Below are 24,615 nucleotides of genomic sequence, written 5' to 3' on the forward strand. Positions count from 1 at the left end.
AGTATCAGGTGTATATTGTACCAACATCAGCTCTCAAACCTGGATGAAGAAATGACTGAAGAGTAAAGAGTAAATGAACAATTGAACCCTTAGTTCTAAATGAGGTAGTTCTCTTCTTATAGCTTATATTAGTTATTGTTGTATAGGTCACTTGAATTGAATGGGTTGAAACTAAATGTCAATAAATACAAGATAAGTAAATATTTAAAATATTTCAGGCTTTTTAGTGGAAAACATGTGGACAAAAAGTTCCTAGCCAGAATAATACTGTACACTTTATTCAAATGTTATTCAAATAGCTGTTATTTGTAGGTAACATTTAACAATGGGCATCGTTCGAAAAGTGGTTTTACAGAAATAAATGGAATGCAAATACAAATTTCATCAATGTTTCCCTGTAAGTCTTGACCGAGCCTTAGTGTGATGATGGTGAATGCGAAAAAAACTCACAAGAAGTGATATGAAGTAGAAACCTTGAGGAGAACCAAACTTTTTTATTGTACAATTATTACAAGGGTAAAAATGTAAAGGTGAAAACTACAAACAGGATATAGTCAGAATAGATTGGAATAGATTAGAATAGAATAGAACTGAAGTACAAATAGAAACAGGTTGCAAATGATAGAAATATAAAATAAAGAAAATTCAGTATAGACAATTACCAATAATAATATGACCACCTGCATAATATTGTGTTTGTTGGATTCTGTTGGATCGAAACCACACGGACCAGCCTTCGCTCTCAAGTGCATCAATGAGCCTCGTCCCCAGGTTCACCACTGTTCCTTCCTTGGAGCACTTTTGATCAAATCTGACCACTGCAGACATCCCACAAGAGCTGCAGATTTGGAGAAGCTCCGACCCAGACGTCTAGACGTCACAATTTGTCAAACTCGCACAAATCCAACTTTGAGGACAAAATGTTCACTTGCTGCCTAATAAATAAATAAATCCACCCACTAACAGGTGCCATGATGAAGAGATCATCAGTGTTCTTCACTTCAGCACTCAGAATGTTATAATGTATTCAGTGTATACAGGAGCACAAGTTGTGCAAAAGTAGTTTGATGGTTTATGGGGAATTTTTTTTAAAAAGCAGAAAGTAAAAGTGTGCCTCCTGCTGCTGTAGAGATCTTCCCCTGGGCGTTCTCCATACAGTTCAGGTTACACAGGGTGGAGCTTGGTGGTGTTTATTACAGTCGAGCAAACGAACATTGTACATTTTGGAAAGTGAGAACACACACACACACACACACACACACGGACACACACATTAGTTTCAGAGATGTTTCGTTGTGGCATCGCGTATCCCCGGTGCAGGTGGATCCTGCCTCTTCTCCTGCTTTTTGCAGTTATTTTTGATATAATCGCCATCGCGGCTCAGTCCGGATGGGTGGAGGACGAGAACGCCAAGTCGCACTACGCCAGTATGTGGGATCAGTGTCGGGGCCGCAACAACAACTGGACCTGCAAGTCTCTCATGGAGTTCTGTAAGTCCTGATCAACAATTTCATCCAATTATTATTCATTATTGTGTCCTGTACATGTGCGTTCTCATTAATACCGATCACGTGATAACTTTACAAACAAACTTTATAGGCGCAATGGCCTGTTGCTTCATCCTGAACTGTGTACAATACATATTATTATTACATACATTATATATAGTTTTGTAAAATATTTACTTTTTTTAAACATATACTGTGCAAAACATTTATAAACCGAGCAGTATTTAGGGAACACCCATGGAATTTCCCTTCTTCTCGCTCACTTCATCAAGGCGCTATCTTTATGACACATATCCGCACTTTCGAAAATTAAATATAGTCAATTGTCAAAGGTTTCTCTCGAAAAAAATAATAAATACAAACATGGGACTATAATATTATATATCCTGAATAATGAATTTTTTCCGGATAAATCAATCATAAATTATAAAAACAAAAAAAGTTTTTCTAACCATAAAACGGTTTTTGTATGTGTGAAGGAGATAACTTGTTAAACCGGTAGACAGATTCGGTTGTTTGTGCACCACGCAGGTGGTATTTGTGTGTGCGTGTGCGTTTGTGTGTGTGTGTGTGTGTGTGTGTTAGTCTTTGCATTCAGGTGCTCGACGCCATTTTGTTTGTATCAGACTTGTGTTCAGGTTGCCTGTACTCTATTGTACTGTCTACATCTGACATTCTGTATTCTCCCCATGGTTTATTAATGAATGGCCAATTTCAGTCCCACTTTGTTATTCATGCAATGGAGACTTGTATCCAAACCATCTTTCTATTTTCATAAATCAAAATTCAACCAAAGTCTGTAATGTTAAAAGATTTTCCACTAACCAAAAAAGACTAAACACACAACTCGACCTGAACACACAGATCTAAACAGTTCCCACACCGCTGGTCCAATAGAAACCAGTGTAATCATTTTTGCAATTTGGAAATAACAGAATATGTTCTCGCACCGCCCTTTTTTACGTTCCATCTCTGTCTCCTAGGGTGTGGACGCATGAGAAAATGACTCTCTGTTCTGTACTGAAAGAATGCAGAAAAACAAACAGTTCATTCCCACGACACATAACGTCTCAAAAATTCTGAAAAATAAAAAAATGAATTATACATTTACGTGATGCAGGTTAAACATTGTTAAAATAAAGAACATCCTCTGTGTGTGTGTGTGTGTGTGTGTGTTTACTGAATATTGTGCTTACAGAAAACTGACTATATGCTTTGCATTTCTCAGCATGGGCTCAGGCAGTTGCTGCTCTGATGATCATCGGCCTCATCATCCTCATCATCGCCTTCATCATCTCGTGTGTGGCGCTATGCTGTAGCCTTAATATTCCGATTTTGCCATTTATTGCAGTACTCCTCATAATTACAGGTAAGAGTCTCTTTGAGCTGTGAGATTGTGCTATGAGAAAAATAAATGTCTGTGGTTATGTAGTATGGCAACATTTAGAAAATGGCCATAACTTGTACAGTAAATAGTAGCGAAACCTTTTTAAAACTGTTAGTACATTGTATATTAAAGAGAAACTACAGTGATAGTAAGCACAAGCCTGAACAAAGGCGAGCCTTGGGCTCTTTCCATGTGATTTGCGGAAGCTAGGCGCCTTTACTCGCCACCCTCTGCTTTGTTATGTTGGTTCGCTGTGGGGCTGGGAGTGGTTACTAAGATACTCAATGTCCCAAAACAAACACACACACACACACACATGCACAATTCAGCATTCATATCAGTATGGCATTAAAATCTTGTCATGACTTTCTCTTCACTCAGAGAGTTTTGTTGTCACAGCAGTAGGCAAGTGGTAGAGCAGGAAGAGCCTGTCTACGATGAGTAATAATCTGGGGAGGAGAAATCTTATCTTTCTCACTCCTGTGTGAAAGAATTGCAGCTACACACCCTAAAGGGCGAGGCATTGCGTGTACGCGCAAGACTTTTAGTCTCGTCTCAACCCTTCCCAGCGGTGATTAAATCATTACAGGGCCTGTTTGGGAAACTTTTTTGTAATATATCATTTTTGAAAAATAAGAATTTACAGGATATTTTTTAACGTTCATGTTTGCATATCAGTCCTTTGAATCTGATCACACCGGTCTAATTTTCTTGTTTCTGTTTAATATGCTCACACAACCTAATAATGTGACTTGTGCCGTTTCAGCCGTACTCCAGATCATCGCTCTGATCATCTATCCTGTAAAATTCAACGAACTGATCTTTGAAGGGAACTACGACTACACCTGGGCGTATGGTTTCGGCTGGGGAGCCACTATCATCACTATAGGTTGCGCAATCCTGTTTTGCTGCCTGCCTCGCTATGAAGACGAACTCAGTGGTATTGCGAAGACCAAATACATCTACACTTCGGAATAACAACCTTCTCCGTCCTACAACATATCGCCCACTCGATCTAAGAACTATTTGACTTAATAATACTTGTAAAGATCCAAAAAGGAATTGGCACACTCCGCTCAAGATAGAATAGAAGAAGATAGAAGTTCACTAGAAGAGAAATATGGGAAACATGAACAGTATTTTGTGCCTTAACAAGGATTATTTATATAAAACAAGCTTTTTTTTACAAAGGCTCTACTATGCATGCTCTGCCATTATTGGTCAAAGCTACGTTTAAGTCCTTTAAGGCGGCATTTCAGTTTTGATCACTTCCTCATTATATGACTTACGGTTTCTGTTTCTGTCCGAATATATCCAAGTGCCAGGGTAGGAATTTGCTCTACATTGGAGTAGGGCTTGTGTTCTCCGCTAAACATTTGATAAAGACTTTTAATGGCTGTATCTTGTGTTTGAAATAAGTATATTTTTAGAGCCCTTTTTTTTTTATTTTTTAGAATCAAATATTAATTCATGTAGACTTGCACAGGATTTTTAGCATTGTATCTAGCATTTAAAAAATTGCATTAAAAGTATTAAAAAATAAGATAAAAAAATTCTACAAGTGTGTTGTAGAGACACTGCTCTCATATTGACCAGATAGAAATTTATCTCCTAATACTGTAAACTACTGTATACTGATACTGTCCTATCAGAAATGCTGTATAGATTGCGTGTGTTTGGTGTGCACGGACAGATGAATGTTTCTGTTGCTTAAGCAACTGCCTTTTTCATACACTGACAGAAATATGAGCTTTTATATTTACATTTACAGCATTTAGCAGAAGACCTTGTCCAGAGCAATGTACAAAAGTGCTTTGAATATCTCTCTCTCTCTCTCTCTCTCTCTCTCTCTCTCTCTCTCTCTCTCACACACACACGTAGAGGTTTGGACACAAATCTTCTGTTAATTGATCTAAAGGGTTTATATGGCTTTCTTTATTTTCAGCGTTTTAACACTAACTATGCTTCTTTTTTTTTTTTTTTTTAACTTTGTAGATGTTTTTATTAATTTTGTCCAGGTTTTATTGCAATCCAATGCAAAATAAAGGGAGACCAAACTGTACTCGGTTTTCATTCATTTTACAGCAATTCATTTCCAATATAAATAGAGAATGTTCCTGGAATTCACGATTAAACTAAACATGATAGTATTTTTTTTTTTTTTGAGAAGCAAGGTGAAAAAAAATGCTGCCTCACAGCTCCATGTTCTACAGTTTGATCCTGAGCTCAGGTTTCTTGTCTGGAGTCAGATGTCATGTTCTTCCTGTGCTTTTAGGTTTCCTAAAAAAAGCTGGGATGCTGTTTATGTAAATTAACATTGCAATCTATTGGACTGTAGTGACCAAAGTAGATTCATCTACCAACTCATCAAGGAACATGTTCCTTTACATAGTGAATTTCATTTGAATACATTTAAAATCTAAAGCTTTACCAGTTCCTGAAATGCTTTCGGAGCATGAACTAATGTAGCACACACACACACACACACACACACACACACACACACACACAAACTTATCATGAACTTTACTGTGGTGTTCTATAAGACCTTCTTTGTCTTCTGGTAGTTCATGCAAGGCTTGGAAGGGTTTTGGGAAAAATCTTAGCAACCAAAGAAAATAAATGGGCCGTAGAAACCTCCCTTATACACACCAATAAATAATCAGGGTTGCTTTTATTTCCTTTTTTTTAACCATTAAGCTTTTTTTTTTTAACCATTTTAAGCTCCCATTAAGTTGGAGGTGAAAAAAATAGCAATCGGCCATCAACAAAAAGAAAACAAAATCTTATATTAAAAACATATTCAAATAACATTGAAGCAATTTCCATAAAAATAAGTTATGGCGATCGAATTAACGGTGAAAATGCAGATGGTGTATCTGCTGTACAAAACCATTTATGGAGAAAAAATTTAACGTTTTTAACTTTGAATTGTCCACAAACCAAAACTGTTTACCAATAATAACTTCTACAAAAGAGAGAGAGACGGAGAAAGAGAGAATAAATAACATGTATGTTGAATGAATAAAGTTTTGGAGCTTGTTAAATTCTTGTAATATACAGTTACTGATCATAATAAAGCATTGTTTTGTCAAGAAATTATCATTATTGATAGAACTGCCTAAGGCTAATTATACAGACCATTACTCTATACAAATGTATATTTATTTTAATTCAGTGTCAAATTCAAATTAATAATTGTAATATATATATATCACAATAAAAAAGCATAAACAATTTTCCTACTTTACCTAAACATTTCTATTCTACTGTATTTTATCTTAACGTCACATAAAATACTTTTCCGAGCACATGGTTGAAAAAGTGCTGATGTTGCACATGGTGTTACAGTACAACACTGCCCAGGTGACAAAGGTAGTCGTAGATCAACCCTTTTTCTTGGCAGGGTTGTTATGGTGTCATATCTGTTTTACGCAATGGATTGCTCAGGGTTCAAAAATATTTTTTTCTTACAATAACCAAATCTTCGACTGAAATATTGAGGTCACTGTAATCGTCCACAAGTGGACTCTTCGGAAGTAATGACGTCACGTGTGACAGTAAATGGTTGCACCAGATCAAATGTAAGATTTTCACAGGAATTACTGAGAAATCTTGCGCAATTCAAATTTGTACGGATAAACGCGTTGTTGTTGTAGCATTACCAGATTTACCAGGCAAAATCTTGGTGTGCCATTTTAACGTAGATGATTACACTCCAAAAACCTGACACACCCATTCGTCACAGGCCGTCTGAGCACAGTGTGTGCCTGTAAAGTGAGAACAAAAACGCATTACTGTACAGTTAGGAGTTTTAAATAAAAACAATTAGAGTCACATGTTCATTTTAGAAGAGATCATCAGTATTGGGCCGTGCATTTCACACATTTCACAGCATTTAATTAACCCACCTCTGAGTACCATCATTATAAAGTTATAGAAACCATTAATATTACAGAGAAACGCAGTATAACAGAGGGCTATATATAACAGAAACCAGATGAACACGTCTCCTTATCCTTCAAGCATCTCCTTATCAGAGGCATCAATATTTATCTCATTAAATGGCCCTGTGCATTTTTTTCTGTGCATTACAGTTTTTCTAGGGATTTGAAATAAAGGCAAACTGTGTGTTTTGTGCAAATTGTTCAAGGAAAAAAAAACAGTATAAATGGTTAATGAAAAAGCTCAACAACCGTTTTGAACAGGTTTGCCAAACTTTCCTCACGATGTTCATCTTTTCTTGAAAGGTCGGTTTTGTAAATGCCCTTGTAAGTGCATCTGCACGCACTTTCCACTGTCAGACAATGTGAAATAAAAAAACAGCATTTAAATCCACATTAATATATTCGAGCTTGCGCAGTTTGCTACAGATGCGGTTTACGAGCTCGGACTAGTGCACTCTGTGAACATCTGATTAAAGGACGTAAAAATGCAGACATTTTTGGATGCCTTCTAGATGTCCTCAGTGACTCCAGCTCGCAACCTGCAACAGTTTCAAGCAACATGGTATGTAAGCTATAAGATCTCACAGTGAAGGCCCTGCCTGTGAAGGGCTTACGGCAGAAACCTTTGAGCCCGGCAACACGTGACGTGATGGTTTGAAATCTTATTGGATAGAAACTCTAACATAAACGTACAAGAGATTTGTGATAGAAGAGTATCTGTGAGAGTGAAAGGGAAAGTTTATAGGACTGTGGTGAGACCTGAGATGTTGTCTGGTTTAGAGACAGTGGCATTGAGTAAAAGACAGGAGGTGGAGCTGGAGGTAGCAGAGCTGAAGATGTTGAGATGTTCATTGGTCAGGATAAGAAATTAGTTTATTAGAGGGACAGCGCATGTAGGATGTTTTGGAGACAAGGTGAGGGAGGTGAGATTGAGATGGTTTGGACATGTGTAGAGGGGGGACATGGGGTATATCAGTAGGAGAATGCTGAGGCTGGAGCCACCAGGAAGGAGGGAATAAGGAAGACCAAGGAGGAGGTTTATGGATGTGGTGACTGAGAACATGCAGGTAGTTGGGTTGAAGGAGGCAGATGTAGAGGACAGAGTAGTATGGAGACAGATGATCTGCTGTAACGCCCCCTAATGGGAGAAGCCAAAAGAAGAAGATTTAAATGAAAATAGAATTACATGTTGTTTTCTGTATTTGAGCTGTAATCAATTTCTTGAAATTCTTCTAGGACTTATCAACTCTATCTTCTCTTAAATATGGCACTAGGTATCTAAGTTAATGGTTTATACTTTTATCTTCTGGCCTACAATCACACACACACACACACACACACACACACACACACACACACACACACACACACACACACACACACAAAAACCCCCACAAAGTCTGAGTTCCTTGAATGGAAACGATCTCAGGTTTTTATCTCTTTTAACCATTTTATGTACCAGGAGATATAGATTGTATCTCCCAACATCTCTCATTAGCAAAACGCCACTGGCAAAAGACACACATAAACGATCCTGAGAACTATTTATTTAGGTGTGTTTAAAGCCGATGGTTACCTCCTAGAGATGCAGTTCATAAAACCGGTCGAACAAAGGCGTCATTGTCGGGGAGAAGAATGTGCCAAAACAACTGTGCCAGACAAGACGCATGAATAACGCCCTAAAAAGTAGTCTTACTCAGCCCTGGTGCAGATTCTTCTCACTCAAAATTACATATTAATTCACTTAACTACATGCTCTCCCACACTTTTCTTCTTTTTGTTTATTAAGAAAAATGATAAAAACGACTGAAATCTTGTGTATCTATATTTTCTCCTGAATCACCATGTGAAAATATAGCTATAAAGAAAAGGAAATATTTGTTGTAACTGGTATTAAATTAATGATTGGCTAATTTATACATGTTTCTGTTTTTCGTTTTTCCCCTCGAAAGGTTCATTTATTATGCAAGGCTGTATTTATACAGTATATTTTATTGAATGCCAAATGGAAAACTGTACACATGCTGTTCTGCAACAGAAGCTTCATTAAATAACGTTAAATCTTTCTGATATTTGGGTTTATTTAAAATTTGTATCTGTCCTTCATAGAGGGATTATAATATAATATCTAAATACATGATATAATAACATCTGACCCCAACCTCACACCTGACTTGAAAAATGTATGTCCTGTGTGTCAATATGCCAACAATTCAGTTAAAGAAAGCATTTTTTTTTTTTGTAAGGAATGACAAGCATAAAGACCCTGGGCTTAATATCAGACATATATGATATAAAAATCACCACTCACTGCAGATTTCTCTACCCATAATGTAATGCAATAAATACTAAAATGGTCTGATATCTTTCCTAAGGCAATCAGCACTAGAATAAGAACTAGATAGAACATCCATCCATCCATCCATCCATCCATCCATCCATCCATCCATCCATCCATATGTTTGCTTTTATTCAACAAAATAACTAAACAAAGGATGTAATAAAGAAAATTGACTCACTTGCACTGCCAACAGAAGATCATTTTGCCACTAGATGGCAGCATCTCCTTTCTTCAGGCATCATACATTTTCAATGATGTCATTACAGTTGTCTAGCCATGATGTCACTAGAAATACTGCGGAGAGAGAGAGAGAGAGAGAGAGAGAGAGAGAGAGAGAAAGCGCCTAAAAGTTTTACTACCGACACAAGAGATGCCTTTTGATCGCCATGTTTCTGATCCCACAAACAAACGTCATTGATTGGTTATGGTTCAAATTCAATTTTCCCAGAACCTTTATATCAGTTGATATTACACTTGATTAATTGATTTGTTTGCTGTTTGCTTATTTCTTCAATCAATCAATCAATCAATCAATCAATCAATCAATCAATCAATCAATCAATATTGAATATAATAATCTGTATTTCCTATATATCTAAAGACCTGTAAAAATGCTTTATGTAAATGTAAAAAAGCACTGTAAGAAAGATTTGCGGAAAATGACAAGGTGTTGACTCAACCTCCAAATTTCCCAGATTTCTGAGATGTGATGGAAAGACAAGTCAGATCCATGAAGGCCCCAATTCTCAGCTCACAGAACTTAAAGGATCTGCTGCTAACGTCTTGCAGATACCTTCACAGGCAAATCCATGCTTTTACATATATATATGTGTGTGTGTGTGTGTGTGTGTGTGTGTGTGTGTGTGTGTGAGAGTGTGTGTGTGTGTGTGTGTGTGTGTGTGTGTGTGTGTGTGTATGTATGCAAATATTTATGTAAAATAAATATGGGGGAAACATTTACACATTTGAGAGATGCCTCATCTGTTCATGTTCACTGAAAAATAAATGCTTTTTTCTTTCCCATTCAGGACTCACACATCCTGTCTTTCAGCACTCAAGCTGGGTTTCGAGATATTTAGAGGTGTGCATGAAACCGTCAAGGGCACAAAAACCCTAAAATCAAACCTAAACTTTACTATTGATTTGAATTGACTTTAGTGCATGATTGTTCAGGCTATGAGTCAAATTGTGACTTGCTGAAAAGTTACCCAAAAAGAAAGCACCTGACAAAGTGATTCCCCTTCGAGTCTTAAATGTTCCCCATGTGCACTCCCCCACTCTAGCTGTACTGGAGTTCACTGGTGCTGTGGCTTCTCAGGCCTGGTTTATTTGACTCGAGCTAACTCAGAAGTGCTGTCTTCACCGGGGGGGACAACCCCCTGAACTCCGAACTTACAGCTTTTCTTGATTCAAAGTGAAAAGCTGGTCAAATTTACGGGATCCGTTTGCTCAACAGGGGATGAGTCAGCATGGACCCTAAGACTGCTAGTAAGGGCCCTGAATCAGATAGTAAAATGTTCCTGTTCCCGTTAGCGTTCTAAAGGCCGCTTGACACTTAAGAAACTTTTAGTTTCGGTCTCTGGCTGTAATCTTTCCATGGTGTGTATCTGGGATTTGAAGTTGATACACATACACAAGTGTAGGATATCAAATCAATGAACACCTGTGGGGTTTAGAATAAGGTCACAAACACAGAAACCAAAACCAATTACCTAAAGGTTGAACTCGGCGAATTTACTGTAATCACGAGCAAATCTGTCTTTTCTTTCACTTTCTTATTAAAAAGCAGCAACGTGAACTTAGTACCTCAGGTAAATTCCACTGACAATTTAAAAAACTTTAAGAAGTCTTGAGTCTATTCAATGAATCAGATTATCTTAGAAATACTGTTTAAAATATCTACAGAACGACCCAAATAAAGTTTAGTTTTATTATTATATCAGATGCATCTCTATCCTGAAAAGAAAAAGTATATATATGTGTCAATATTTACATTTCTAATTTATATATAGTCGAAAATATTGAAATGGACTATGAGTGTGATAATAATATCCTAAAACTTTTGATCTCATTATTTGCATGTACACGTTAATGAAACCTTCCTGGAATGCACCATGAGTGATCAGATCAAAGCTGGAACTTTTCCTGATGTAATGTGTGACTCACTGGACAGAGCCAGATAGCAACATATATGGAATTCCCTTTTCATTCCATAGACTCAACACACGTGCCTTTTTTGGTATGCAAAAATAAAATAAAATAAAAGCTGTCTGCCAGGGTTTTTTTTTTTCTTCTTTTTTTTACTGGCAATCTGCCGATTTACTCAAACTGGGAATGACCTAAATTTATAATACAGAATTAGGGACTTTAAAGTTTATATAACTCAACACTCTCTGTATAATATATATAAATAAAAACTAAGTAGTCCTAATAAAAGGAATAAACACTGTAGCATATTTTTCACAGCTCCAGGATTCTCGGTTCCATCCTAAGCTTCAGTCTCGAGTTAGTGTTTATGTGGAACTGAAATCACATGTTCAACCCTATGTTCACATGAGCGCTCCAGTTTCCTCCAAAATATCCTGCTGGTAGGTTCATTAGCAGAATTATTTTGTAAGTGTGTGTGTGTGTGTTACACCTAATAGAGAGTGACAAAATTGAGATATTTTCAATATTTGATCTCCTGTAGGAAGACTGAAACCTTGAAATGGATGTGAATGAATTTGTGAATATTTGTGTCTCGTGTCATGCAACAGACCTGCGTCCCCTCACACATCAAATCCTTGGAATAAGTTTCGGATTAATTTCAACTCAGACCCAGACTGAGCAATCAGTCTGGATATAAAGCATCAATAACGGTTTGCTAATGTGGTAGGAAAGTGGATGAAATATGAGGAAAAAACATTCATTATTTTCACGTGTTTATATTATAAACGAGAAAAATGTACAAAGACTTAAGTCAAATTAATGTTAAAAAATAATGACCGGACATATTTAACAGGTCTAAAAAGTCTGGGTTCCATTTGTGACTTTCTGACTTTTCCTGCCTGAATATGGACCATCACATGTAATACATTTTTATATATTTTTTCGGTTGTTTTATATGCATTTTTTTTATTTTGTAAAAAAACAAAAACTAGTCTAGTCTAAAATACCATTTTTCCATTTATTGGCATCATTAATACTAATTATAAATAGTGTTAATATGAGTAACGCTGCTGCCTCATAATTCCAGGCTCTTGACCTCAGGTTACTTTGTGTGTGTAGTTTTGCATCTTCTTTCCCTCCAGACTTCTTATTTACCTCCCTGTAGGAAGACCAGAACCTCAAAATAAGTGTGAATGAACTTGAGAATGTGTGTGTGTGTCGTGTCCTGCAAAGGACTAGTGTCTCCTCATACCTCATATTTTTGGAATAACTTTGACACGGACCAAGATCGAGCAATTAATAACGATAATTCTGAATATGCAGTAATAATGGTTGTGGTAGGAAAGTGGTCATCTGGAGAAAAAAAAAAAAAAGACACCTGAGAGAAGGATCAAACTGGGGACCCTGGAGCTGGGGGACAGTACCGATACTCACCGTACCAAGCCAGGTATACAATTAGACTAGTAAAAAAATTAAAAACCACAGGTTTACAATTCCAAAGATTTACACATTCTTATTCGTCAGACCCCGAAAACGCCCTCGAGTTAAAGCAAAAACGTGTAACATTAGCCGATTTCTGTTCGCCTGTGCTATTTTCAGACCTTCCCCTTCGATCGCGGGGCAGGTGGTAGGCGTGACACCCACGCACTCAGAGGTTCTTTCCCCCGCCTCCCCTGAATGTCCCCGCCCTCTGAGTTGCTTTCCATCCTGCAGTGAGTAAGCGTCTAAGGGGGCTGCTGTTGCTGTGCCTACCCATCACACACAAGCCTGCGTGGGAGACTTTCACAAGCAAATTATTCGAAAGAGTGACAAAAAAAAATTACCGACAAAAATGCCGGAGACAGAGATCGAGAAGAAAGAAAAATCACATAACTCACAAATGACGTGTTCTAATTTGTGGTCACAAAACTTCCTGAGACAAATGGCATAGGTCTTCAACTTCAACTATGTGTGGACTTCCTCTGCCTTTTTTTTGCACCGGGTTTTTTTTTTTTTTTTTTTTTTTTTTTTACACAATAGGTAAAATGGTATAGCAAATTACCGTCAGCGCTTGTGACATTTCTGTACGCTTTATGGTAAACATAATGAAACCTTTTCATCAGTCTCACTTCTCTATAGCCTCGATCATAGTTCTCGCCTCACACTCATTAACAGATGATTTGTCATGGAGCTGGAGTATCTATTAAATAGATTCTAAAGGCTGTAGGCCAGATGTCTCCTGATTAGATAAGTAGTGCACTATATGTGGTCATAAATGTTCAGAATGTGAGCTAGAAGAGCAACCTACCTTATACACACATAAAAACAGACACCAAGCAAATGTAACTTTTCTTACCAAAATAATTTATTTTAGAACAACATATAAATAATTATTATTACACAATACACATAATGTTTATTGTGAATAAATATTAAAGATACCCCCACCTACCCACAAAGAAAAAAACTAAACAAAATCATTTAAACTAGGTGTACAGTTGGAATGTAACTATGTCAGAAGTCGTCAGAAATACCTCAACTAATTCCAGAGCAGCTTATTACGTTCTGTGCAAATTGGTGATCTGAACTAAATTCAGATTTAGTAGTCGAAGAGCCAGCATTCTTAATTTCTACTAATGATCGGACTGTGAATTGTTCTCCAACGCGTCTGCATGTGGGGGCTGAACGGGAAATCCGTGCCGTTTTTTTCGCCGCTGCCAAACTGACCAGCAACTCCCCCCCCCCCATGTTCATCTCTATGCAAGCATTGGGAGCGATATTCAAATGGACTTTTTTCTTTTTTTTGCATACCATATGTATGCAATAGAGGCATCATGTGAATGTAGCAGAAGTAAAGTAAAGGGAAGGAAGCTCCCTTCTAAAACAAAAGAGAAATACTTTATATATATTTGAGAAAAAAAATAAAACTGGGTACTCAACTCGAAAAGAGGATGTACACAAAACACAAACGTGTTTACTTTTGGATTGATCTGGCTTCGTTTTTCTCTTTTTTTTTTCAATAAAAAGGAGTCTATCCTGTCACTGCATGCACAAGTCTTCCTTGTTGACACTTGTTGCTATTTCTTTAATGTGGTGATTCTCTTTACAAGTGAGTGTTTATGCGTCGATTGTTACGGTGTGATGGAGAACCTGTTTTTATTGCACTTCGGAAATTTTTTTTCTTTTTCTCTTTTTTTTGCTACGGGAAAACGTTAGATAGCATCCAACATCACCTAGTGCCATAGCTAGTAAACATAAACAGAACAAACGAAGTCCAGCAAGGCGAAATCGGGCGAGTAGTCATTTCAAGCTCGAGCAGGCCATGAAAAGAGAGCAAAGGATGAATAAACCCCCAAAACATTTTTTTTCAATAAATAAATACAAAAAAATCTCAAAGGCAACAGGTCCGTTTTGGCAGCAGACATCAAAATGGTGCAGCGGAAAATAAAACGGGAGCGAAACACTCATTGGCACTTAACCTATTTTATAAGAATTAAACTGGTTTTTGGAGGCCTCTGAAACCCTGTAGCTGCGTCTCCTGTATTTCCTACAGGCCCCACTTGCTTACTGCACTCCGCAGTGTTCATGTACATAAACTTGGTCATAATTATTTCGTTACTTTGGTCAGATTTTACCATATTTATCTCACAATTGGAAAGCAATCTCTTGAAGGTGCTCCTCCCCTCCCAGCCCAAACCCCACAAATTTTCCCAGCAATGTACAAACTGTTTAAAATCTCGTTACCCTGTTTGATATAAATCACAGATAGCACAGATTTATGCAACTGGATGCCAGTGTATCATCAGTTTCTTCAGATCGACAGCCCCATCTCGGTCTTATTCACAAAGGAAAATGATCAAAACGCTGCTTGAGAGGTAAATCGCCAGTGTTACGCCACTGCTGGCACCCAAAAACAGGTGGCTCAATGGGCTGCAGGATTCCGTGTAGGGGAGGATTCACACTCATCTGTGTGCAAAGGTTCTAGTTCCTTCTTTGGAAAAGGACAGTGGTCAGAGTCAGCCCCGGTATACCTGCTTGAAGTGGTCACACTCATTGCAGTAGCCTTGTTTCTCCTGGTTGGCATAATGGTCGCAGCCTTGCGTCCTGCAGCGCTGCTTGCTCTTCTCTTTAGGTGCATGGGCACGACGGCCCTCGCGAGGCCCACCACGGTTCATGCAGTCCGGGCACAAGTCCGTGCATCCAGGCGATACATTCTTACAGCCACTGCGCCGGCACTGGGCTTGGCTAAGCGTCGCCGTTGGACGTGACTTGGACGCTCGCTGAGAAAAAGTAAGTAAGCAAAAGTAATCAAACAAACTGTCTTAGACTGAACGCTGCCTGGAGTAAAAACTTCATTACTATTAGTTTAAATACAGCAGGGCAGAACCTCACCAAGTTTGGAGGAGAAACGGAACCTCTGGTAGCAGCTTCACTCAGTCTGGCGCTCTGCTCCTTCACGTAGCATTTGTTGCAGTAGCCCTCGAGCATCGCTTTGCCCATGGCACCGCAATCCTGCCCACGACACTGCACGTTCTGAAAACCCGCCTCAGATGTGTGTCTGGGCTGCACCACTGCTGGAGCTGCCTCTGCATCGAGAAAACCACCAGACCATAAATTACTCTCCTGTGATTGTGTGTTCACAACAAACATGCTGCTACTGTGAGATCATGCCCAATGTCTATTAAAAAAAATGAAAGTGAATACTAGTGAATACTAGCAGTGAAACTAAAACTACTTCTTGGGCACCTGTGAAATATTTACACTATCAGATCTAAGATTGTTGTCTTTTAGAGACAGCAGGAAGTAAAAACTCGACTAGCTTTTGGTTATACACACGTGTGGTGACTGTCGTTTCTACTTACGGTGATTGGTCTGATAGTCCACATAACAAATGGTACAGAATCCTAACTTCTCGGACGTGCCAAAGAATTGGCAACCCGGGCGTTTGCACGGCCGTGCGGTCTGTGTCTGCCACGGGTGACCAGTGGTCCCGGGGTGCTCCGGCTCTCTGGAAGGCACCCATGCTGGCATGTCAATTCTGGGCTCCTGCTGTGGGGCATTCCTTCGCATGCAGGTTGGACAAAGGCCGTTGAACGTCCGTTTGACCTCCTGCCGACATGCGATGCAGTGCGAATCTCTTTCTCTGTCCTTTTCACAATCTCGGGGACTCTGTCCCCATTGAGTGTGTCCCCAGGCATGGGCAGGGCCCTGGGGTTGCCCGTTACCCGCCTGGCGGGCATTGAAGCAGCGTTCGCACAAGCCATCGTGCTCTACACTGAGAGTGAAGAGACAGCCGGGCGTCTTGCACTTCATGGCGTGGGTTTCGCTGTACAGGCTCAGGCTTGGTGCAGTAGGTGGTGCTGACCGAGGGCTCGGGATCGTTGGCTCGGATGGAGCGTTGGCGTGGTTGGTTCGGTTGGGACGACTGGTAATGGCTTCGTGTTTACCGCTGGCGCGTCGCTTTTCGAAGCACTGGTGGCAGTGAGGCTGCGTGTCCACCGAGACGTAGAAGGTGCAGCGAGGTGTAGCACAGCGAATCTCTATCAGCGACAACTGTGAGACGGAGAAGGGTGGAGGCGCCTGCTGCGATGTGGGGGCCCACAATGCGTCTTTGTCCTCCTGCCACCGCTTGTACTCATGATTCACCAGCTGCAGGTAGTCTTCCATCAGGTTCATGTCCTCGGGTAGATTGCCCTCGTCAAGGCTGATTGGGAAATCAGATACAAATTGTATTAATTGTGATATACAGGACACTAACCAGATACAAAACCATGTATATGGATATACATATGCATTTCAGCAGAAGAATTCAAACCCTTAACCTTCAAATCAATAGCACAGAACCTCAAATGTTACAAGCTACAGCTCCAACAGCAGGTCACATCTTAACTCTACATTTTAAAGTCTCATGGAATGCTGCTTGTGTGCTTCATACCGAGCTGCCCTGATGATCTGTGTAGGGTCATAAGCCAGACCGATGACTGGGATCTCCATGAGCATCAGATATTCATTTAGCAGTCGCTCCTTCTGTTGCTGCTCCTTTTCAGTCAAGAAGTGGATGCGCAGCTCTTCAAAGCCTCCCCTTCCTGGATTGATCAATGGGAGAGCTCGGAACTCTGAAGGATAACACAATATAATTAGAAAAACGTAAAAAAATTCAAACGTGCAAAGAAATAAACTTTTATACAATCCGGGCAGTACCTGGGCCGCTGTCTTTGATTGTGATTAGAGGGGCAAAGTGCTGCGAGTCGTAACCGAGCACTATGGGATACTTGTAGCATTCTCCTGCAGGCCAGTGAAGCGGCAGATAAATCCCTCCTACATTGAGGGGTGAAAAAGAGGAGCCAGACTTCATACTCCTCAGCACTTGATCTGTGAATACAGAAAAAAGAGGTTTTACTTACTGTGTACAAACTGCAAAACTGAGCAGGTGTAAAGGGCAAATTAAAAATAAATGGGAACCCCACCTGCGATTACGATGATCGGTCTGCGCAGGATATTCGACAGGACAAAGATATGGATGTCTTCGAGCGAGTCGAACTGTAGGCCATTGCTGCTGACTACAGGAGACGCCATATCAACTATCTTCTCCCATTCCTCCTCCCAGTTCTAAAAAAATTAAAGGGATCAGGACATTTATTAATGACTCACAATTCAAGCGCTGGAGGAATCTGAAACCGAAGGCACGCTCTGTTTAAAATGTACCTTGCATAACAATCACATTCAAGAGCAGGCTTCAGGACAGCTATAGCTCAAATGACATTTTATTAGGGTGTCGGCAGAACATATTTAATATAACTGGGTCTGGAGGACAAACCACAGGCCCCAATTCTGTCCACGGTTATATTTCAGAGGTTTGGCATTTGGCAAGCGTTTAGTGTGTACGTATGGAGTCACCTTGGTGCTGTAGCGCAGGCCGGTCTGGGTGAACTCCTGGGAGTGTAGCAGCTCTGTTTGAAAGCGTGCTCTGAAATTACTGGTGTCCGTTTCCTTGAGGACGGCATAAAGGGCCTTACGCAGGACCAGGTCCGTGTCCTGCACACCCAGCATGTACTGTGAAGCCGCATGGAGCAGGCAATTCCCATCACCTAGACAAAACATATAGAAGATTATGATTTCTCTAGGAATGCTTCATCTGACATATACGCATGAGATGATGATTTAATAAAAAAATAAAAAAAATCGTTCCATCAGAACGGCACAAAACATAACACAAACTTTTCAAGTTTGATCTGACAAGAATTGAAGGATGCAAAAAAAGGGCAGAGTTGAGTGTGTGCACTGCAGATTGACTCGCAGTTCCGGTTTGAATGCTCTCTTTTCTAGGCCGCCTCCACAAGCTCAAAAGGGTATTTTTTTCCTATAACAAAAAAAAAAAAAAAAAAAACCCCAAAAGCTAAAATCCAAAAGAGAATCAAATAGGTTTTGAAATACGAGCTCAGGATAACGCCTTCTACGTTCTTATAACTAAATATATAAAGGTTTAGGAGATACAGCCTTGATCTACAAGCTTTGTACTCTGCTGCTAGAAAAGTATTTTGGTACAATAAGAGATTGATGTTTAATCAGGCAGTGTGACACCAAAAAAAAAAAGAAAGAAATTGGGGAATTTCCAACATGGTACTAAAACAGTTCAGACGTATCCATTACAGGCAGCTATATATCTTTTAAAAGAGGAAATAAGCCTTACAGATGTTTTTCAATGGTGTATTTTAGATTATGATGCCCACCAAAAACTGCGACAAAAAATTAGACTAAAAGATCGCATAATGAAAATGTAAATTGTAATCAAAATGTCTGTTGGGGAACGTTTAAGGATGTTTTATTGAAAGAAAATCTAAACCTTATATTAATATTATAATGTTCTAAATATTGTGAATTCCATTAACTGTACTGCTGATCCAATTATGGACACTTGACTTTGAGAATAAAGAACTGGTCTCAAATGGTCCGTTTAAAGGCAGAACCATTACAAAAACAAAAAAATGATTTCAAACTTTTTGTAAATTCATTACATTATGCTCCTATTAGCAGAAGATGTGGATTCCAGTGAAGGACTATGGGTTTTTTTAAGGTTGTGCAACTGGTGTGGGTCCTAGTAACAAGCTGTTCTAAAACAAGGCAATAACACAACAGCGAGGAAATTCCCCTGGAAGCGATTTGCTCTGATTAAGTGCCGCGAGGCCGGAGCTGAAGCTCTTTCTTCCCCTGTTCAGCTCTTGAGACAGCAAAGCAGTCGGACTTTCCAAAGGGGCGGGACTTAATTTGACTGGAATGTCTGTTCATACACTGAACTTCCAACATCACAATTGAAGCCTCCTTCGGTTCTTTTCAAACCCACGATGATGTCTGTGCATATGTCCAACTCATGCGAGGAACACAATGTTTTTTTTTTGGCTAAACTCTTGATCCAGGGGAAGATTTTTAACCAGTCAGATGTGAAAGGGTTAAAAGTTTATTATGAGGAAATGTATAATAAACCTCATCAAAGCGTGTCTTCGAAGAAGGTTTTTCTACCCGAATAAGCATGCCAGGAAAACTGCCTCTGCTTTACTTTTCTAATTTTAGAGTATTTCAGAATACTGTGTTTTTTTTTTTTTATAGGCCAAGAGCAAGAACTTTCCACTTGTTCTCATGACACAATCTTGTTAAACAGTGTAAAACTTAAATATCTCCACTTCATGATACAGTCATCAACAATACATACAAATTCCCTTCCCTGATGAAAAGAAAAACTGTGTGTACATGTTTATGAATCATCTAAAGTGGATGAATAAGGCTTAATGAGAAGGGAAAACTGATATGAAACGCATGGAGTGGACATTTTGGAAATACCCAAACCACATCCTTATCAGCATGGATCCCTATTTCAGCCTCTGAACATGGACGCATGCATTATGACCGCCAGCATGGACCGTCCTGCTGTCCTCACCTTTGTTCCAGTGTCACCTGATGGGATTCATTCTACTAATAAACAGCCAGGTGCAGAGCAGAACCTACAAAAAATCTACCACCTTTCAATTCAGGATAAATAAAAAGCAAAAGGCTGTGATGAGTTCAGATCACTCTGGAAGTAACTTTACTATTGCATGAAGAACAAATTGGAACACACCCTAAACCCACCACAAATCTCAACTAACAAACTTCTGCTCCCTGTATACCTGCTTAAAGAGCTAAAAAGTAAATTAGGCACGAAATAATCAAACATCTGTTTCTTAATCCAAGATCCTGAAAAGACAGATGTTCGTCACACCTTTGTTCTGACACCTGTATGTTTATTGTGGTGTTACTATAAAAAACGCCATTCAGCGTACAAAAGACCCTAGATCAAATCTCTCGAAAGAACGAGGAGAAATGGCGAAGGGGGGCATGACTGAGACAGTTTAGGATTTTCCCGTCACTTCTGATACGTTCACGCAGCAGAAGAACGCCAGCTTTCCATGACCATTAACTCTTTGATCTTGACCTAATTTCTTGCCAGATGTTCAGGGTGTTTCCAATTGAAAGCTTCACTAAAGCAGTCCAAAACTAAACGATCATCTCAGCTTGAAATTATAACTCAGACGAGCGATAAGTGCATGAAAAATAAGGCCAAATCTTGCTAGCTTCAGAAAACATCTACATGATCTAGAAATCAACTCTTCTCAGAAACAAGTCCAGGGGTCATTCGGCCTTTTCAAAGACTTCTTTTGTAAAAGAAATTATTTAATTAACGCACAACAAAAAAGACTCAGTTCATTAGTAAACCAACAAACCATCCATTAGAGCAAACAAACGAAGCCCAACTCCAAGCTTTGAGTTGAACTGAAGAGATGTGGGTTCATACCGTTTGTCCGGAGCGGCACCAGCTTCTTGACCTCCCGGCACCAGTTGAGCCTCTTCTCCTGCTCCAGCGAGGTCTGCATAGCCCGGTCCAAGATGGCCGACTGGATGATCTCCCGGAAGGGCTGTGGGAACTGGCTCATCCGGATCATCTCCAGCGTGTATCGGTGCATGCTACGCAGATGGTGAATCAGTCCGCCGCTGGCCGAAGGCTTTGCGACGTCGTGGGGCACACGCTCGCGGATTTTCATGGCCTTCAGGAGGTTGCTCACAAACAGGAACTTGGGCAGGAAGTTTTGGCCTTGTGACATTGTGTTTTCTTGAGGACAGGAGCAGGAAACCTGTTTAGCTCTGTTGGAAGAAGATGGAGGGGAAAAAAGAAACAGATTGGTTTTGTTTTAACAGATGAGCAGATGTGTTTTGGTGATCATCTCCAACTAATGAGGTGAAGGTCTATCCATAGATCCTGTGAATCTACAGACCAAAACGCAGCATCATGCCAATTAGATGTGAAGGGTACGACCATCCCACCTGAGAGATGAGTGGTGACACCTGGCAGGTGTGGACAGAAGGAATTGAGATGATTGATGGAAAGAACTCACAGACGCACGGTTTAGGCCCGACGTGTCGGCGGTAGTCTGGTGACAACTTGCTGCAAAAGGTTCTCTTACAAAATTCACTAGAAAACCGTTCAATCTAAAAGAACACCAACAATAGAAAGGAAGAGAGAAGGAGACCAATTGCGGCTTTTCCGCACACTTCGCTTCCTGACGCTTCAATTACGTAATTGATCCGATGGAGCCATCCGAGACAATGTAACGCTGTCACACACACACACACACACACACACACACAGAGACACAGACACAAACGCACAGACAGACAACAAAATCAGACCAAACGCGAAATAATGGAGGCCTCATTAGATGCTTTCACTAATTCATACTTAGGGACATGTTTTCCCCCCAAACAATGGCTGTCAAATCCGAATCATCCGTTCAGACACCCGAGATCCCGAGACAGACCACCGATCCGTCGTAGAAGACGCCTTTCTCTCCAACCAACCCTCTTAATCCCAAATCCTCCGAATCCTCCATCGTGTCATGGCGAATAAAGAAACTGTAAGGTGAGCCGAGGGAACTGTTACCTGGTGGTCAATATGTCGGTATCCGCCAACAAAGCCCATACGATGCTCCGGTGGTCCTCCTCTTCTTCCTCCTCCTCCTTCCCGTGCTGCTGCTGGATTCAATGTATCCACTGTGTATCCTAATAATCCATGGCGCCTTCACTACTGTTACTGTTTCTGTCTCACCAAAGCGCTCATTCCAGACGTTCAGAAAAAAACCTTCGGCTTAATCAATCGAAGTCGTAAAACATCGAATTTGACACGGAAATATCGAAAAGGGGATTTCCGAGGAGGTACTTTCCACTTGCGCAGCCAATCACGATGCGCTTTTAACCCCTCCTTCCCCCCCATATTCCCTCACCCCCCCGCTCCTTTTGCGTAATGACGAACTTAAAGACGCAATGACGCTGCCATGACGGTGGGCGTGTCCTAGTGCCATTGTGATTGAAGTTTCGCTTTTTGGACGTAACATTTCAAAGACACGTGTGATCTCTCTCTCTCTCACACACACACGTAGAGCAATCACTGACTAAGGAGAATGGAAGCCAAAACCTGAATCCAGAATGCTTGACATGTCAAACACACGCACACACACACACACACACACACAGAGGCCTATGCTATCTTCTCTTACTGTCCTCCAATTAAATAAGTCAGCTCAGATCCTGTGGTCCACACACACACACACACACACACACACACACGAAGAGCAATCACTGACTAAGGAGAATGGAAGCCAAACCTGAATCCAAAATGCTTGACATGTCAAACACACACACACACACACAGAGGCCTATGCTATCTTCTCTTACATGTCCTCCAATTAAATAAGTCAGCTCAGATCCTGTGGCCCACACACACACACACACACACACGAAGAGCAATCACTGACTAAGGAGAATGGAAGCCAAACCTGAATCCAAAATGCTTGACATGTCAAACACACACACACACACACACAGAGGCCTATGCTATCTTCTCTTACATGTCCTCCAATTAAATAAGTCAGCTCAGATCCTGTGGCCCACACACACATACACACACACACACACACACACACACGAAGAGCAATCACTGACTAAGGAGAATGGAAGCCAAAACCTGAATCCAGAATGCTTGACATGTCACACACACACACACACACACACACACAGAGGCCTATGCTATCTTCTCTTACATGTCCTCCAATTAAATAAGTCAGCTCAGATCCTGTGGTCCACACACACACATGAAGAGCAATCACTGACTAAGGAGAATGAAAGCCAAAACCTGAATCCAGAATGCTCGACATGTCAAACACACACACACACACACACACACACACACACACACACACACACACACACACACACACACACACACACACACACACAGGCCTATCCTGTGGTCCATTGATTGACAACAGAAACGATCTTTGTGTATATTTTCTCTAATAATTGTTCATGATTGATTGATTGATTCTCAAAACCCCATTCATGATCATTTTGTCTATTTACATGAAATATAAACTCTTTCATTCCTGATTTTTTTGTCACAGATTACACATAGCAGATTCAACCAGGCCAAAATATTGTGTGAGATATTATTCATTTGTCTTTACAGATCCTATAAACTATGACATATAAAAAAATCTCAATATAGTATAATATAGACTTGTTTTAAATGATTGTATGATTGTATGTAAAGCCCCAGCTGATCTACAGTATTACTTACTGTTGTATTGACTAAATCAGCTTCATTTAACATAATACAAATCTCTTTGTATTCATCAGAAAGTCCATGTCTTTACACTTCTCCGGAGAAATGATTGTAGGACTATTTAATTGTCTTACAGATTAAATTTTTTATTATAAGCATTCAAGAAAATATTCCTATGAACTCACCTACAGCTTTTGAATTATAGCCATAACTATTTTTTGTGCTAGGTTCGAGTTTTATCAACAAACATGTCCAAAACTTCACACAGTCCTCCACCCTTGCGTTTTGAATGTGTACTTTTCTGGTGTGTGTGTATGTGTGTGTGTGTGTGTGTGTGTGTGTGTGTGTGTGTGTGTGTGTGTATAAGGAAATCAACATGTACATACCATCCAGTTTCAGTCTCCACATTCAGCACACAGGCATCTATGAAAAAGTCACTGTCCTGTATTCATCGCCTAAACTTTGTAAGTCTTGTACTGTCATATACTGCACAGCTCTGAAAATGGATCTAAACTTACCTATGATTCACATCAATCACCTAAAACTTCACGTCAAGGGGAACTTCCCCAGAGCTATTCTCAGACAGACATGAAAAGAAAAAAAAAACATAATGAGGTGCAAAAAAGTTTTTTCCACAGCCTAGCCTTCTCGAATATTTT

At 39.9% G+C, this 24,615-nt stretch overlaps 2 protein-coding genes across 4 annotated transcripts; one reads left to right on the plus strand and one right to left on the minus strand.

The window, feature by feature from the left end:
• Nucleotides 1–1,211: 1,211 nt before the first annotated feature.
• Nucleotides 1,212–4,957, plus strand: LOC124375261 (p53 apoptosis effector related to pmp22). Its single transcript, XM_046833389.1, has 3 exons — nucleotides 1,212–1,490; nucleotides 2,737–2,877; nucleotides 3,662–4,957. Exons 1-3 carry the CDS (start codon nucleotides 1,286–1,288, stop codon nucleotides 3,871–3,873), a joined length of 558 nt encoding a protein of 185 aa, XP_046689345.1. The 5' UTR covers nucleotides 1,212–1,285; the 3' UTR covers nucleotides 3,874–4,957.
• A 9,094-nt stretch (nucleotides 4,958–14,051) lies between these two features.
• On the minus strand, nucleotides 14,052–24,363 carry tnfaip3 (tumor necrosis factor, alpha-induced protein 3). 3 transcript variants are annotated; one of them, XM_046877127.1, is made up of 9 exons: nucleotides 24,343–24,363; nucleotides 21,137–21,483; nucleotides 18,208–18,398; nucleotides 17,778–17,919; nucleotides 17,512–17,682; nucleotides 17,246–17,426; nucleotides 16,173–17,014; nucleotides 15,703–15,896; nucleotides 14,052–15,590 (listed from the first exon to the last, which is right to left on the minus strand). In XM_046877127.1, exons 2-9 carry the CDS (start codon nucleotides 21,441–21,443, stop codon nucleotides 15,327–15,329), a joined length of 2,292 nt encoding a protein of 763 aa, XP_046733083.1. In that variant the 5' UTR covers nucleotides 21,444–21,483; nucleotides 24,343–24,363; the 3' UTR covers nucleotides 14,052–15,326. The 3 variants fall into 3 exon arrangements, with proteins under 3 accessions (XP_046733083.1, XP_046733068.1, XP_046733076.1); XM_046877112.1 differs by lacking the exon at nucleotides 24,343–24,363 and adding an exon at nucleotides 22,280–22,563; XM_046877120.1 differs by lacking the exon at nucleotides 24,343–24,363 and adding an exon at nucleotides 21,664–22,269.
• Nucleotides 24,364–24,615: the final 252 nt, after the last annotated feature.

Source organism: Silurus meridionalis, chromosome 2 (genome assembly GCF_014805685.1).
Source record: "Silurus meridionalis isolate SWU-2019-XX chromosome 2, ASM1480568v1, whole genome shotgun sequence".
Lineage (NCBI taxonomy): Eukaryota > Metazoa > Chordata > Actinopteri > Siluriformes > Siluridae > Silurus > Silurus meridionalis.